This window comes from Poecilia latipinna, unplaced genomic scaffold, assembly GCF_001443285.1.
Source record: "Poecilia latipinna isolate Pla-1442-1.1 unplaced genomic scaffold, P_latipinna-1.0 Scaffold136, whole genome shotgun sequence".
Lineage (NCBI taxonomy): Eukaryota > Metazoa > Chordata > Actinopteri > Cyprinodontiformes > Poeciliidae > Poecilia > Poecilia latipinna.
Window position 1 is genome coordinate 430,384 of NW_015112752.1, and position 17,607 is coordinate 447,990.

The 17,607-nt window shown below is 38.8% G+C and overlaps 2 protein-coding genes across 2 annotated transcripts in view; one reads left to right on the forward strand and one right to left on the reverse strand.

The window, feature by feature from the left end:
• The window catches only part of spring1 (SREBF pathway regulator in golgi 1), a 6,715-nt gene extending 4,628 nt beyond the window's left edge, over positions 1-2,087 (reverse strand). The window contains exons 1-4 of the mRNA XM_015028824.1: positions 1,960-2,087; positions 673-829; positions 431-582; positions 41-154 (exon numbers count right to left, since the gene is read on the reverse strand). Of these exons, the coding sequence (XP_014884310.1) occupies positions 41-154; positions 431-582; positions 673-829; positions 1,960-2,058 (522 nt within the window). The 5' untranslated portion in view covers positions 2,059-2,087. The remainder of the gene's footprint in view (positions 1-40; positions 155-430; positions 583-672; positions 830-1,959) is intronic.
• Positions 2,088-2,657: 570 nt separating this feature from the next.
• rnft2 (ring finger protein, transmembrane 2) lies at positions 2,658-15,527 on the forward strand. Its single transcript, XM_015028822.1, has 10 exons — positions 2,658-2,750; positions 2,860-2,928; positions 3,818-4,332; positions 4,441-4,517; positions 5,021-5,121; positions 5,424-5,577; positions 9,006-9,155; positions 13,245-13,310; positions 13,460-13,561; positions 14,941-15,527. The coding sequence occupies exons 2-10, from the start codon at positions 2,882-2,884 to the stop codon at positions 15,073-15,075; spliced, it is 1,347 nt and encodes a 448-aa protein (XP_014884308.1). The 5' UTR covers positions 2,658-2,750; positions 2,860-2,881; the 3' UTR covers positions 15,076-15,527.
• The last annotated feature ends 2,080 nt before the right edge of the window (positions 15,528-17,607 follow it).

The following is a 17,607-nucleotide window of genomic DNA, read 5'->3' on the forward strand; positions in this document are numbered from 1 at the left end:
AAGTTTTACAACAGTATTCTTTACTGGGATCATAACGTACTTGTGAAGAAGTCCTACATTTGGCCAGGCACAACTCAAAATGATCCTCCACGGCCGTAAAAAGATTCTGGAAACCTTTAGCTGCACGATTCAGGAAGCGCTCTAGAAGAGGTTGCTAGGTAAAAATACACAGATAAGAAATGGGTCAAATGGAAGACACAAGATGAGCAGATAAACTATTGAGGTTTTTTGTCTTGCACAATCCCATAGATAATGCAAAATCATATTCGACTTTGATAAAAGTAGAAACAGAATGCTTACATTTTACGAACATTTCTTAAAAGTTTATGTTGAAAAAAAGGTGCAAACAGCTTCACATTGCAGTTATTAACCAAGTTTCTTGTCGCGGTTATTAACCCTTATCTTGTAGAGCCCTGATGTGACAGATTACCTTATCAGGCTGGAGGCAACAAGACACGCAATACTCATAGATGCTGCAGCAGCCGTTGGCCAGGCAACTTTTACAAATGTACTGCCTGGTGCTGGGAGCATTGACGTTACAGCAGCCATTAACCAGCAAGTCCTTTCTCTCACAGACATAACCTGTCAAACACAGGAAAGCATAAGCATTGATTATAAGTAAAAGCTGATGTTATCACTGTAGTGATAGTACGTAATGGCCACATTATTTACCAAGTTCATCTGTGAGTAATATCTTGCCCTGAATGGAGTTTCGACACTGAGTAATCTGACGGCTGCTGTTACCCAGGTTGAAACGCACTTTCCAGGGGATGCGATGGTCTGAATCTTTAACTTCTAACAGTGTGCGGTCCCGAATGGATCTCTCCTCCTGCAAAATCCAAGCAAGGAGAGGTCAAAAAAAAAAAAATTGCATCCAAGAAAAGAAAAATGCATAAAAAAAAGCTGAATAGATGCATGTCTCTTCACATTGGAATGTGAAATCCATCAGAACAGTTTTTCATTGTCTGAACCTATCAAGTTCTGCAAAGTCTAACTCACAATAAAATTGACATTTTTATAGACTTGTTTTTTTAATTATTCCCACATGTTCAGTTTTGATTTTTACGTTTTTCTAAATTTGTATTTCAATAGAAAATCTGTCATCTAGAATCCAGAAAACCAAAATAAAGACACAAGAGCAGACTGTGTCTTGACTCAGATATGTTTCTGTGAACAACGTGGCATTATATTCAACACATTTAACCAAAAAGTAAAAGTTTGCTTAGTTTCACAAGCAGATTTTGCTTATTTTTTTTTTAGTTTAAGATTTTGTTTAGTTTATCTTTCCTTTTGGTTCTATTTCAGAACATCCTTCCTTTGGCTTCTACCACTTGTTCTAACAAGTTCACTAATAGCTGGTGCAGAGATAATTGGCTAGACAATTTAACCTAATTGTTTTTAAATGTGGGAGGAATCTCCAGTACTTTGAATAAACTCTAAACTACATGCAGAAAGACCACAAGCTGTGACTCAAATGCAGAACCTTCCTGCTGCCAGGCAACAGTGCTACCAACTGTGCAACCATGCAGCTGCTTTTTAATGTTATAAATAAATGGTGAGTGATAAAATGCACAAGAAAACAAATAGATATAGGATATAAATATTTTTCTACTAACTTACTGACAACATATAAGAAGACATTAACTAATTTAGAGTTCCTAGCTTCATGCGGCCTGCAGTAGAAAAGGACAACCCTGTTTTAATTGTGACAATAGTGACCTATAGGAAAGACTATTTGCCAACATAGACATTTTTGTCAGCAATTAATAGATTTAATCAAACTATACTATATAACCTATACATCCTACTGCAAAAGACGGTTTTTAAAGCTTTTTGTACATCTGTACCTGGATTGCCAACAATAAATGTGGCCAGGATTGTACATCCCTGCCGAAACCATCCCCTCACCTCTGCAGAAGGTCAGCCCATTTTTCTCAGGTGAAGTGTGAGTGTGTGTACCTGTTTCAGTGTGCTGGTGAGGAAGTAGATAAGGGACAATCCGAAGACAACTCCCAACACCCAGCGCTTCCTCAGTAACCTCCGTAGCACCAACATCATAGCATGACTTTTCTGACTTTCTGCAGGTGCCAGTCCAGACCATCAATCCTCCTCCTCAGGTATAAGTCCCCCGACTGTCTTCGAGAAACTAAAAGCGATGCGACAAAAGGTGCAAAACCTGAGCTGCCTGCTGACTTAATGTCAACCTGATCTGTCAGTGGATTCCATGCATATTTTTAGCTAACCCATGTTGCGCTTTTAAGCTTTTCCCATTTAATTTAGACGGACAGAATCTTCCCGAGGAGCTGGTAATTAAAATTATGTAGTGACTAAATAAAAATAAAAGATAGAAAGGTAAGCTAACCGTGCTTCATCGTAAAAGCTCGCTTTTGTTAGCTTGCTAACTAGCTAGCTGTTGTTAGCATTACATTAGTGTTTTGGTGAGCAGTTCCAATGAGACAATGCTAACGGTTCCTAATAGTGACGTTTTGATCTGCACCGACGGCGACGTCTCGGAAATTTCCAGCATTAATAGCAGCAACAGTTACGTTTTTCTGCGAAATCTGACATCTAGCTGTCAACAACATCAACACGAATCCCAAACACGGATGTGCTCTGATGTCATACAGGAAGTTTTCCCAGCAGTAAATCCTCAGCATCATCGCCACCATCATCCATCCAGCGAGTCAGAGCTTTCCATGCTAACTATGACAGCAGCTGAAACAGAAGGGTAATTCACGAAGCTAACGCAGGTAAAGTAATCATGTAGGCTAGTCGTGCAACTATTAAATGCACTAAGTAAAGCTGGAGGCCTTAAAAATGAGCTTTAATAGCCATGTTGCTTTGTATTTACCTTTTCAGGGCTGGGCCATGTGGTGATGCCATGCAGAGGAGACACAGCAGCAACACGGATGGCATGTCCTCTGAAAGGTGGGAGAAAAGGACATCTAGGACGCTGCGATCCACACCGTTATATTGTTTAGTCTGCCTTGGTGGTCTTGACAACTTCTGTTACTATTCCTGATTAAGGAACAAAGATGGTCGATTTTCAAGATCTTGTTCTAGTAGCTGCCCAATATGCAAAATTGATGTTCAGTGGGATGAGTACTGAAATTAAGAGGCTTTTCTTTAACATAATGCATTACTCATCAGTGTGCATCTTATTCATGGGTTGCTATGTTTACATTTTTAGGAATACACGCTAAAAACTGTGATATTATGTCATTTGGGGCATTCCTTATCCTGTCATTTGTACAAACTTGTCAGATTTACCCTTTCAAACATATTTAGTTACCTTCACCATGGTTCTTTAAAATGTCTTCACCACAACATAGATATGGTTGAATTAACCTTTTATTCCACACATTTTATGTCCCAAAACATTCAAGATACTGGTGTTTTTCAGGATATTTCTCCGTTAGCATGATCAAAATCTTAAATTTTCAGATCATAAAACTAATTTTGATATTTGACAATAGTGTCCCAAACAGACACAGAAAGCGGTTTTCAAATGGTGATTTCATTCATTGACGGGGAATAAAAGCTATCCAAACCATCTATGTAAAAACAGTATTTGTGCTCAAAACCTAATAACTAATTGTTAGCTGTTAGCTGCGACAACTGAGATCAGGAATTTGCAGTCTTTAACATCACCCAGAGGAATATTGGATCACTCCTCCTTTCAGATTGTTTTTCTAATTGTTGTACGTAGGATAATCTGATTTGTTAAATGTATTTTTAGCCAATTAATTTCATAAATGCAAGAGGAAAAGTGTTTTTTAAACAGTAATTGTTTTATACTGCATTTGTTTCAACTTAGAACTCGAAGCCAAACACTGGGGTCGGAGAGCAGCTTGGATGAGGGTGGCGTGTTTGACTGCCTGAAGCCCGATTCGTCCACTTCACCCCAGCAGATGTTCTCCGGCCTGGTGGGCATCCCCTCCAGCTCCGTCTCATCTGCTCAGTTGCAAGCAGCTGGTTTAGTCCTAGGCTCTCCCCCTGAAGTTTTTATCCAGATGACTGCGTCTTCCAGGGAAGAAGCAGCCAGCCATCGAGCAGAGGGTGGCCCTTTCCTCTCCCGGCCGCCCCCACACCACCACCATCACCACCACCACTTTCACCACCAGCCCCTGCAGCACAGGACATCCTCACTGCTCCAGCAGGCCACCACAGCAGCCAGCTCCGAAAGGCACAGCTCCAGGGAGGAGGGACAGGACGACCAGTCCACCCCGGCTCCGGCTTTGTCCGAGCTGAAGGCGGTGGTTACATGGCTGCAGAGGGGCTTTCCATTTATCCTCATTCTGCTGGCTAAAGTCTGCTTTCAACACAAGCTAGGTATTTCGATATTGAAATCTTTTTTTGATCTACAGCAGTATTACCAACAAACGGTCTGTAGCAACAGATGGTTATGTTTAGTGGCCATGTTGCTTCTTTTCTTTGCAGGTATCGCTGTGTGTGTGGGAATGATTAGCACATTTGCTTACGCCAACTCTACATTCAAGCATCAAGTTTCATTGAGGGTAAGAGAATCTGTAAAGAAAAGTCTTACTTTTTCTTACAAAAGCTTCAGTCTTGATGCACCAAGAAAATAATAAGGTGGATGTGTTTGTACTGCTGGCAACAGCAGGTTCCATGTGCTTAATGTACACAATGTACCTTAACCGATAAACTATAGTTTTAACAATTTAAAACAAATACAAGCGGAGTTTTTTTTCACCATCTTTAGCATTTATTTGACTCAGAAAATTCCACAAGTTTTCCTAATACAGAAGATTGCCAACATTGAGTCTTCTTCCCTCAGTAGTAGCATCCATACCGAAGAGTGTCATTGTTAGCATTCCTTGTATGGAACATTATCTGGTCAGAAAATGATGTGATTGTTGGGTTTCTAACCATCTTTCTCCTGGCTTGGGCTGATTATACTGAAAACTAGTGATCTTTTGCAAATTTCTTAATGAGTCTCTAAAAGGCACAGTGCTAATTCAGCTACATTTTCCCCGTTACTTTTGCCTACTTCTTTAAGGAGGAGCGGTCCATACTTGTTGCTCTGTGGATCATCTTGTTTCTCGGGGGAAACATCGTGTACATCTACTACACGTTCAGCCATGAGGAGCTGCACCACAGGTCAGTGGGAGCTGAAGTGCTTTTGTAGGAGCTCTGTGTGTGTTCATCCACCATCCTATGTTGATTTATTTTGAAGTTATTCCATCATGGTGTGTTTTATTTTCACTTCCATTTCCTTTAGGGAGTGTTACAGATTTTGTCGGTCATGCTCTGTGAGTATTTTATGTTTGAAGGTTTTGTTTTCTTATGTTAAGCTTCTCGTTTTTCATTGATCTTGTTTCTAAATGAACCATGCTGAGTAAAAAAGACAAAAAAATAACTGTCCACATGTAGTCTAACTCAATGTTGTTGTTTTTCCCTAGTCTCATATTTGCAAAGCCAAGTCTCAACAGCTTTGACTTCTTTGATCTGATCTGGGTGGTTGGAATCACAGACTTTGTACTTAAATATGTCACCATCGGCCTGAAGTGCTTCATCCTCTTCCTGCCCAAGATTATCATGGCCTTCAAGTCAAGGGTAAGAGCCCTTTAATATTAGTATAGCACATAACTTATTTTAAATAGAATATAGCTAGTGTGAGCACAATTGTCTGCATTAAACATGTCTTATGTTTTGAAATGACTCAGGCAGGTAAACAAAGAGAGTAAGAAAAGAAGCTTGCTTTTCTATGAAAACAGTTTTTAGGACCGTTGTTTTATTGTTTCCACTTCCAAGAAGAAAAATAAATCCTCCTCAGTTATCTGATTTTTCTGTACATTTATGACTTCTTCTGCACAGCTTCTTGGAGGCTGTTTCTTTGCAGATTTTATATTCATTTAGTTTAGTTCAGAAAAGATGCAGACCATGTATTGTAGCTCACAAATTATTTATCATAATAAAAAATGAGAATGATAAAAAATTGCTTTAATAGTGTGTCACTCCTGCTAGTTTGTCTTAATTCAATTTTGTTTATACTCCTATTAACTTGAAAGCAAAACCTAACTGGTGTGATATTAAATAGCTAAGAATCTGTCTGGAGTCAGTTTAAATTTCCATACATTTTAATGTAACTGCAGTGCTTTTTGATTGAGCTTAACAATAAAAAGTATATCTCTGTTAATCCGCTTAGCAGTGGATTTTCAACTTTCAAACACATCTGCACATAAGCGAACTCTTTACTTCACCTTCTAAAGACAAAGACTTAAATTCAACATTTCAAGCAGTGAAGAGTTCACAAATGTGAAAAAAAGAAAATTTCTAAACTATGATGAAATTCTCCCTTGAGTAAAGAAAGTGCTAAAGGGTCACAGTGTGAAGCTGTTTTGTATTCATAAGCTTTTTAAATGGTGCTCCTTAGGTGTGCTGTTTTCATGTTGATGTCTGCTTGAGACTTTTCCTCTAGCCTGAGGCAAAAGGAACATGTCTGCAGACACACACTCACGTTGATTTCCATACAGGTGCCATTCTTTCTGTTGGTGTGTGTTTGTGTGCTCGGTAGACGGTGGTAGCAGGGAGGAGAGGGGTGGTAAAAAGTATTAGGATTAAATTTTCCACTGATAAACAAACCTGTAGGCATATCAGAACCACTTCAGCAAGCAACTGAGCTCATTTAGCCACGAGGGAGTTACAGGGGTGAGGTCATCCCTCCCTGGAGCTGGACCATTACCTGTTTCCTCCACTCACACACACACACACACACACACACACACACACACACACACACACACACACACACACACACACACACACACACACGTGCACACATACAGGGTTTAAAAGCATACAAAGGAGTGTTTAAGTGTTGGAAAATCCCAAATTGTTGTATCAGGTCATTTTATATATATATATATATATATATATATATATTAGAAATCCTCTGTAAGGTCTTCTACATTAAACCTCATGAAAGCTCATTATTAGTGTTTAAATCTCTCTACTGCACACAACCCAGGGATTCACTAAAGATCTAACGAATGACTGCAGTCAGCACATATCCGCTTTAAAAAGATCAATGCAATGTGTCAATTTTATTACTTGTTGCATTAAAGCGAAGTATTTTTACTGCGCAAATAATTTCACGTGATCGCTTAGTGCAGGGTGTCCAAAGTGCAGAAGGGTTTTGTGTGGCCCCAGACTGCAATGCAAGAGTGGTTTCAGTTCAGCCAACAAGCAGACTGTTTAAACACCCACTGTTTATTTTATGAAAATTGGTCCTAGCATTTTAGAAATTATGTCTTTCTTATATTTCAGGTGTAACATAAATTAAAGACTAATTTTCTTGAAAAAAATCTAACAAGCATTTAATGGAAGTATTCTGTTTAATTTAGTGTTAAGCATGTAAAACAAACATGTTTTTCTTTAAAAAAAAAAAAAAATCTAATTTATTGGCCTGGAGGAACTTTCAACTTAACAGCTTCAGCCCACATGGCAAAACATTTTAAACACCACTGCCATAACACATAATTGATTGTTACTATCTCTGCATTTATTATAATGAAAAAGTTATGAAACCAATGAGGGGCCACAAAGCAAAATCTGGGCATCAGTGCAGAATCTACATGCATATTTACAAAAATGTAAAACATAAGACAATTTGTTGTGATCCGTTGAGTGGGAGAAATGTCAGATTGGTAGTTTGGAGAAACAGATCGACACCCTGTTGAGAGATTTTTTTTTAAGTGCACCACATGTTTTATTTTTTTTAAAGTGTTTTAGAAATTTCTTGTTTGAATAATAATGGAATGCCTACTGTAATTTATTTATGTTTCAGATATTTAATTTATGTATTTTGTGGCTCTAAAATATATTTGCCCTTCAACATTATTTGCCATTTTTTCTCTTGCTGGTTTCCTGTAAAGGTAAATAAAAAAAACCCATTACATCCTTGTGAAACGATTAACTTTGATCTAGATGAATGAAAAACCTGTGGAAATAGGCGATCCTACGCATAGTGCAAACACAAATTGGACTATTACAAAATAACAGTGTCTAAGATTCCACAAGGAGAGACTTGAACTCATTTCTGCTGTTGTAGTTTTCTTTGTGAGATTCACAAATTAATTCCCCTACAAGAAAAAAAAAAAAAGCTTTGTTTTCATGGTTTCTTTGTTTAGTAACCAATGCATTTATAAGTAAAACACAGATATGCCCACCACACAAAATATAAGAGGCAGGAAACTACTCAAACAGGGCCTGAAGTGCAGCTTCCTCAAAGTGACTGGCTTGTGTCCAAACTTTAAATTTGACAGTTTTTGCGTGGGCATGATTGGCACTGTGGGACGTAAGGCAAAGCCGAACAATAAGGAAGATGAATTAGCAGTTAGCAGAGGTCTTTCTCCCCTACCGACCTGGCTGCTTGTGCCTCTTTACCCACAGTCATCAATCTTTGTCTTCTCCCGTGCATGAAGTCATTATGCAAGCTGGGATGCCACAGGGGCCAGTGGGGAATCAAGTTTACCTTCATTTACCCACCTCTGTTGTTTTTTTTCCCTTAATCTCCCCAACTCACTTAATGCACTTTGTAGCTGTAGGGACAGAAGAGTGTTTCTTTTCTGATTATTAGGAGGGAGTCCCTTTAAAGACAGTTCCCGAGCCCCCGTAGGGCTGGGCTTAAAATGGGCACAGGGGTAGCAGGTGGAAAGAGGCGCTGCCAGTTTCCCTTGCAGTGAAGGGAAATTGCCTGTACTGCTGTGAAGCTGCTGAGATCTGGACAGCGGCCATGTTTGGGCCGGAGGCGTGCTGTTTTAAGCTTTTAATACCACACTGCTCTTGACTAGATAGAAGAAGGCCCTGAAGCTACTGAGCTCTTTCTGGGTTTCTGACGGCTCAAACAAAGAAAATCTATTATCAATTTGGTGTATTATTTTCAAAAAGTTTATGAAAAACTTGCTTTAACTAATCCATATTGTCTGATTTCTGGGTTTCTCATCTATCACAGTAGTTGTTCATTTTGTTTGGTTTTCCAGGGTAAGTTCTACCTTCTGATTGAGGAGCTGAGCCAGCTGTTTCGGGCTCTCGTGCCAGTGCAGCTGTGGTACAAGTACATCATGGGCGAAGACCCGTCAAACAGCTACTTCCTGGGAGCGACACTCATCATCATTTACAGCCTCTGCAAGGTAAGCAGAACCTGGGAGCAAGGGTGTTGTTTTGGTACTTTGCATGCAAATCTTATGAAGTACAAACACTCATTTTTAGATTTCAGCTGCGTTTTTAGGCTAAAGCAGGGATAGGTACTTGAGTCTGAGACTTGGACTAGGCCTGATTTGGAATTATCCTCAACTACAGTTGCATAGGATATTCACTCACATTCATGATGGAACCCCACATTCAAAATCTCAGATAATTAAAATATTACATGAAGGAACTTTTAATTGAGAAATCGAACGTAATGGCCAAGGTGTGGTATGTACACATTACGTGGAAGGCTGCTGGAGGTAAACCTGAGATCAAATTTACATTTAAATAGGAAAAATAAGATCTCACAGTCTGGAGGAAGAGTGGATAGGCACAGAATAAAAGTTGCTTGAGTGTGAAACCACTGGGAACCTACAAGGAAATATTGGAGTCGGTCATGTTTCCCTCTGCCGACAAGTTGACTTTGTTTTCCAGCCAGACTTGACACCTGCCATCAGTGTCACTGTCTAGTCTTAATGACTGTGTCATCTCTGTTCTTGATTGACCAACAAGCTTATCTGACCTAAAACCTTAAAGAATCTATGATAATCTTTAGTGCCAGAATGGATTGCCAAACTGAAATGCTCTGAGGTGGAAGTGGGACACAGGGGGAAGTTACCAACTTGCAGCAAGAGATCACAGCTAGTTCTGTTCAAATAAAGACACTTAAAAGTATTTTTAAAGCTCTGAGTCAAATATCCGTTAAGAGTGGTGAGTTCATGAAACGCGAACGTATGAATCCCTGGATTATGCAAGGGTTATTGTTACAACGGGGTTTGTATTGTCATGCATATGTGCATGACAGTCATCTTGGTCCAAGCAGTGATTCAGCAGCTGCTGCTCTGAATCAGATGGACAGTTTCCTGTGCAGTGAAAGAGGTGTTTTCCAATATCAAGGCATAGTAGTGTTTCGATATTAGCATTCGCTGATCCATATGTATTGTTTAGTCAGCTTTGTATTAGTCAGTTAGATAACTGAACAACTATAAAGTTAAAATAAACATAATCAGATCTGGGAGCTGTAGAGTTGAGTGGGAGGAAGGTTTCTGAGAAAACGAGCAATTTTCAAATAAATGCTCTGAAAGTGAAATGGTCAAAACGTTTTAAATATTAATGTTGTATGTTTTTTTTATTAGGTGGTAGAAATGCAGACAGTTTGGAAAAGCGCTCATATCCTTTAAACATTTAATGTTTTAAAGTTAGCTTAAGAAAAAGCTTCACTAAAAGTCATGCATCATTTACGTGATGCATGACTTCTTTTACTTGAATCTGAAAATTGTTGTGTTGTGCATATCAGTTTGCATACTCTTGATGCAAACTTCAACCGTAGCCAAAAAGATAAAACATAAAATTACTTCATTATTGTTAAGAATCTGAAATGAAAAATCTAATTACTTAGTATTTGTTATATGGATAAATAAAACAAAATTATGGATTAAAAATATAACATAGAATTTCTGACACTTCTAAAATGAAATCAATGAAACCGTGAAACCATTGTCTGTTACAATGCTACTAAAAATTTTGTGGGTTTTTTTTTGTGTTGCTCATCAAATTCAGCATTTCAGACAGGTCCCTGCAGACGTGAGCAGAATGCACTGAAAGTAAAGAGAGGATAACCACAACAGGCCCAGGTTTATATTCTTGTTTAATTTCCCATAACAACCTCCACACAGAAGGCTGTTTTTCTTCTAGGTGTTTTTTTTTATTATTTTTTTTGTTTTTTTTGTGCTGGAGAAAACCACATGAGAAATCTTTGGGCTCCAGCATTGTAGTGATAATGCAATGTAGCTTAGCTTTTAGTTTAATGTCAGCAGAACAGTTTGGTTATACTTGGTAGAGCAGCCAAAATGACAAAGCAAAGCCTGAAGCAGTTCAACGACCATTTATCTTATGCAAAGCATCAAAAAGTGCAGACAGGTTGATTCACTTTTGGTCTGTGAACAATTATAACAAGAGCTTTAAACATACAACCTAAGCTAGATGTTTACATGCACTGTGCTAAAAGACATTATCTTTTTTTTTTTACTTTCTGACTAACCTTTTCCCTTTTAGGACAGCCAGGATGACCGTAACTATTTATGCTTCCTGAATGCCAAAATAATGAGTGAGAGAATTTGCCTGTAAGCGATCTGGAAAGCCCAGAAAATAACATCAAGGCTTCTGATTCAAAATTCCCAACTTTTGAGTCTAATGGAGACACGCCTGTTGATATATTTTAGGACAACACTCCTAAGCACACTGCTTCATTGTGTGAGATCATGAAACAAAGTCAAAAGTAATGACATATTAGAAGAGCATGGTGAACCTCCCCATGTCTGGCTCATCCACGAGGTAAATATTCCAGATGCATGAATGTGTTCCATGATTATGTGTTCAAACAGTTACATAGAAGGATGGGCACCAGGAATGTCCAGGCATCATATAGTTGCCTGGACATTCAATGTTGTTATTGAATGTCCAGGTCTCTGTCAACTCCAACAGCATTGTAAAGATGCTGACAGAAGCTGGTAAGAGAGAGTATTTGTCCAGAGTACAACAAGTCATGTACCATCATAGAAAGAAAGGCAAATCAGAGAGAAATAACCCATTACTCCATAAAACATACATAAAAAAACATTGCAGTGTAGAAATTCAGCCAGGGACAAAGACCCTTTTGGAGACATGTCAGGTGTTCTGAAAAAGCTAAGGTTGAAGGTTTTGGCCTGAAAGATTAGTATTACATTTGCTGGAAGAGGGAAACCCGCTAGCCTGAGAACAACATTCAGACTGTGATGTTTGTGGAGCCCTAGTATTTTCGAAAAGTAGCAACCACAGTCACCTTTACAATAGCTAAAATCCTGGAGAACCCGTCTAAAGATTCTTACAACTGTCTGTTTTAATAGTTCAAATGCATTAATACTCACAGTGGAACAAGTGTTAGATTGGCTGCTTTACTAATGCTAACCAATAGCGTGCCAAGTAGTGGTGTGCATAGGTATTTCAGCTTCCCAAGGCGGATTTTCTTACACACCATAAAAGAAAATCGTCAAATTGACAAATTTCCCATGAATTAACTTGGAGTCACTTTCCGACAATACGGAACAACATCATGTTGTGTGGGGGTGCGTTTCTGCTGGATTGGCCAATACAGTTCACAAATTAGATGGTATCATAGGGAAAGAACATAATGTAGAAATATTGAAGCAACATCTCAAGGCCAGAAAGTTTACGCTTGACCACTGATAGATGGCCCGTATGATCCATATCATCAATTTATAAATCAGCTTAATGAGAACAAAGTCAGTATTTTGAAGTCACTGTCACAAAAAAATCGGTCTCAGAAAATGTGTGAAGGTGAAAAGAAGTGTGCAAGCATAACATCCTGTTAACCTGACCCAGTGACACCAATTCTGCCAAGAGCAATGGGCCCAAATTTGAGCAAGCAATTTTAAGAATCTTGTGGAAGAAAATGCACAAAATCTGACCCAAGTCTTACAGTTTAAGAGGCAACTTGACTTACTGCTTAGGTAAAGTTTTAAAATTTAGGAGATAAAGGAAAAAGAGAAAAATATACATTGTATGTAAATATCCAGTTTCAGTTGTATAATGTATTCTGAATATCAGATAACATATTTTAAAGCTGATTAAATTATCTTACAGCATCCAAGAGATACTTTAGCAATATTTCAGTTTTACTTGAATAACTAAAGCACTTATGTAATTGTACTCACTCCTCATCTAAACAGACACAGAAGCAAACCTGATATTTTTATCATATCAGAATCGAGAACAAAGAGGAAATGAATAGCAGAGGAGAAAGCTTTCTTAGAAAAGGTTGCTTAGATAAGTGGTATTAGTTTACCACATCTATTCCTGCTGCAACTCCTTATCTGTAATTTTGTTTTTCGCCAACATAAACATTTAAATGTCTCAATGCAGCAGAAAACCTGGACATCCCCAGTTGTTAGCATTCTCACATGCAGCTGGTGAGCATCTTTAATGATCACTAAAGTTTAAAACTAATTACTCTCTGTCCTTTTTAATTGCAGTCCTTTGATGTTTGTGGACGATTATCTGCAATACGCAAGGCGCTGGTAATGCTCTGCAGCTCCCAGGTCAGCCTCAGCCCATTTAACTTTCCTGCACACATCCATTAATAACATTCTATTGTTTGTTGCGTTTTTCATTTAAACAGGAATTTAAAGAAATTAATTAATGTTCATAGTTTCAGGTCGATTGATTGTGGTTTTTTGGTCCACTTTAGAGTTACGGAGTCAGGGCCAGCACTCAGCTGTGCAGCGAAGCTGGTGACGTCTGTGCTATCTGTCAGGGGGATTTCAAAGATCCCATTGCTCTCATCTGTCAGGTAAGAAGGTTAAATTCTCTAATGAATAATAAATAATGCATGTACACCTCAGAGACAAGCATCAGTAAAAACATAGAGATTTACCGCCCCCTATTGATTGTGTCTTTGCACCTGGAGGTTACAGTACATCTAAAAAGTATTTTATGTTGCAGCCTTATTTGTTATTTAATTCATTATTTTTCTTCCAAACTCTTCATAAAATACACTATGATAACAGCAAAAACATTCATTTGGCTGTTTTGTAATGTAATTTATTTTAAATTATATTTAAAATGAATGAAAAAAAAACACTTAGTCGAGTTGATTATTTAACACTTTATTAAATAACCTAAATAACCTCTGTCACAGTTACAGACTAAAATCTTTTTAAGTATAAATCTACAGCTGTGGTACACCGTTTCTGGTATTTTCTACCGTACTTCTCTACACATCCCCTCCAGCTCAGTCAGGTTAAATGGACTGTTGCATTGATATTTTTTCTTTTTTTCATTTTTTGGCATCGTTGCTGTTTCATTGTTCCCCTCTACCTCTTTTGTTCTTTCCCCTCAGACTCTAAAAGTCGTGTCTAGTCTGGTGCCTGAATTCAGTATCTGTGCAACTGAGGAAATGTCTCCATCCTGCCGTTACAGAGAATCTGCCTCTGATATTTAAGGCAACCAGACCCATCATACTTGTTTAGCTTACTTATATCCTTTGCTACTAATAACTGAAAAACAAATGTCCACAGTCCAGTCGTTATTTTCTCCATCTCCCTCAGATTTTTGTGAGCAAATTTTCAAAATCAATTTCACATCTATGATATCAATAAATTATAAATAACCACAGAGGAACTCCAGAGCATGGTGGTGGCAGGTTCATGCTGTGGGGATTTTTTTTTTTTTCTGGGTCAGAAATTGGGACACTTGTTCATGTAGACAGCATAACAGAAGCATGATATAGATAGATTCTTAAAAACATCATGTTTAAAACCCCAAACTGTGTATTTTTTGATTGTAATTTTTACTATTTTCTCCACAATTTTGTAAGAAAAAAATGAGTATAAATAAATACAAAAAAATCTATGATTAAATGCAGATACTGGCGCAGTTTAGTGATACAAATCATACTTTAAGTGACTGGTGTCCTAAAGAAGGGTATTTGTGGGACTGTCAGCCATACAGTAACCTGAGCATTAAGTAATAACTTGTTCTTGTCACATTTATCATCACACAGAATATTGATAAAACTTTAAATCCATATCACCCTCCCCTTATTATCACTTATATGAACTTGTGTCATATTAAACATGCCTCACATTAGACAAAAAGTACCTGAGCATTTAAATGTGTGCTTTTTGCTGCATGTTAAGGTAAGCCTTTGTGCTTTGTGTTCCTGCACAGCATGTGTTCTGTGAGGAGTGCCTGTGTTTGTGGTTCGACCGCGAGCGAACGTGTCCGCTGTGTCGCTCCACCGTCATCGAGGCCCTGCGGTGCTGGAAGGACGGCACCACGTCCGCTCACTTCCAGATCTACTGAGCTCTGACAGGATTTACAGAATCAAAGGGGATTCGAGTGCGCTTCGAAGCAAGATGGGCAGTGCAGTGGTAAAAATGTTGAAAGCTGAATGGTAGTGCACATAAGTCTAATTATCCACTCTGAGTCAAAGCATCAAAGTCAGTCATTTGATTTGTGACATATTGTCTCTGATCATGTCATAAAATTATTTATTGTGATGACGGTGCACAGAATATACAATCAGTATTGTGAGGGATGTTTTTTTTAAAGTAAACTTCGATTTAGATGTAATTATTTAAATGAAGTGGAATGTTTAACCAGGATTACCAGTGGAAAGCTATAATTAATGTGAAGTTTTTGGTCAGCTTCATCTCCGGTAATAACATTCCATTTTGCTGCTGTTTTTCTTGTGAATAACATAGTTCTGTTTGTTTTTGTGGAGCATGTTTCAATTAAAGACAACCTGAGGGACATTTTCATTGTTTATTATCATAATTGCTGAAATTTCATTAGAAATATTTGACATAAAAAGAGCCCAGTTTATACAAAAAAACATTACATCAGAAAAGAGCTTATTCTCAGTAGTCACAAACAGCATAAAAGCATTTTATGCACAGGTCCAGCATTCGTGGTGAAATGCTACATAAGACAGCCTCAACAGGTAATAATAAAGCATACACAAATCTGTAAACTGGATCCAAACACTGTAAAAAACACCTATAAAAGCATCAGCTGTTATTTACATGTTTACAAAGAGAGTTTAGCTTATCTAAAAAAAGTACAGTGCATTGTGGAGCTTTAGAACGGGTGTATTTCAGTGCATTTTTAAAGGTTTCCTGTAGTATTTGCAGCCTATATGTGTCAGGTATAATCAGTTTGATCCAACTGTCCCTGATGCACTCGCATCATTGGAGGAGAGAACATTCAAAGGCGTACCATTAGTAAGCTTTTCCCTCCGCCGGTACCAGGGGAGGATTACATCACTGTTTTGTTTTGTAAATGGGATGACAGAATCAGAGTGAGAAGGGGGCAGGACAACTGCAGATCCTGTCAGTTTAAAACTCCAAGTCCATCCACAGTGGGAGTTAAGTCAATTCAGTCAGCCTTCAATCTTGGAATACGAAATCTTTTAGGCCATCCCTTCGTCCTCTTCAGTCTGCACATTTCTCCAGCAACAGCATCCTCCTGCATCTCTTGCTTTAAGTGCAAATGATGTAAGCCCATTTGCTGTTCCGCACGTGATTTTTTTTTTAAAGGCACCAGTCTACAGTGGGAGAAATGTATCCACATAAAACACATTAATTAAAAAAAAAGTATGTCCCAAAAGGCAAACATGTCAATGCAACTAGTAGTTATTGGGCAATCAGCAGCTATTTAATTATTTGCTTCCCCTCTTTCTTTTGAAAAATCGAACCAAATATCTGGATTTTAGAACAAAGATGGTATTTTGTGCTTAAAAATGTAGCTTTGTCTTTAAAAGCTGGGACTTGTTTCATTCATTTTTTTATTCCATTGTCTACACAATGCATAAAAACAAGAAGAATCAATGGGATCAGCTGTCTAAAGGGGCTGCAGCCTGAGAGAAAAAAAAAAAAAAACAGGTTACCTTTTAAAGATTCATAGACACTGATGTTATCTCACCTGTTGCGGAAGTCGCAACCACGCGCCCTACAGGTGTCGCCTCGCGCTGAGCAGCACGAGCAAGGTGACTTGCACCGCGAGGCACAGGAAGCCTTTGAAGTGGCCGCGCCCGGTCACTGCTGCCACCGTCACTCTGTCTCCGCAGCCGAGGTCGCCGGTTGTCTCCCCGGCTGTCCAACTCTTCTCGAGCTGGTCCCCGATCCTCCGTAGCCGCGACGCGAGCAGCTGAGCTACGGAGCAAGCAGAGGAGCGTCGGCGCGATGCGCTGCAGCTGGAGTCTCCCGGCCGCAGCAGAGGCTGGTCTATCGGAAGCCAGCACATCTTCTCCTCTGACTGAGCCTCCGCGCCGTCCCCCTCTTCTCTTTAAATCTGGGAAGGATATATGAACCCTCCTCCTGTTCCCTCATCAATCCTTAACTGTGTTTGCGATCCCCAGGCTCTCCCCACCTCTCGCTGCTGTATTATTCATTACCGTGTCACATGGTGTTTAGGGTTTACATCATCTTCTTCCAAGAGAAAGATGCAGCGCTTAACACTCAGATCTCTGGTGTTTGGGTTCATCTGAAGAGTCTTTTGTTTAAGGAGACTGGACGTTACGCTCTTTTTCTCTGATGTACAAATTACGCCTTCGCTAATCACACTTTCCGTCCACCTCTCACACACACAGAACAAATTGTTATGTTATTATTTACACAATTTAGCCCCAAATATACCACTGAGAAAAAAGGAGGTAAACAAGGAATTAAATACTAGCGGAACCAATATAGTGCTGCTTTGTCCCTCATCGGTCTGCTTTTAGAGAAGAGCGACTTTGTTTTTGTCGGTTCCACAAGATACCGACAAAAACAGCTGCTCTGTAATGGGCTAGTCTTAAACTTAAAATTACATATCCTGTTCTGTAAAACTTCAAAT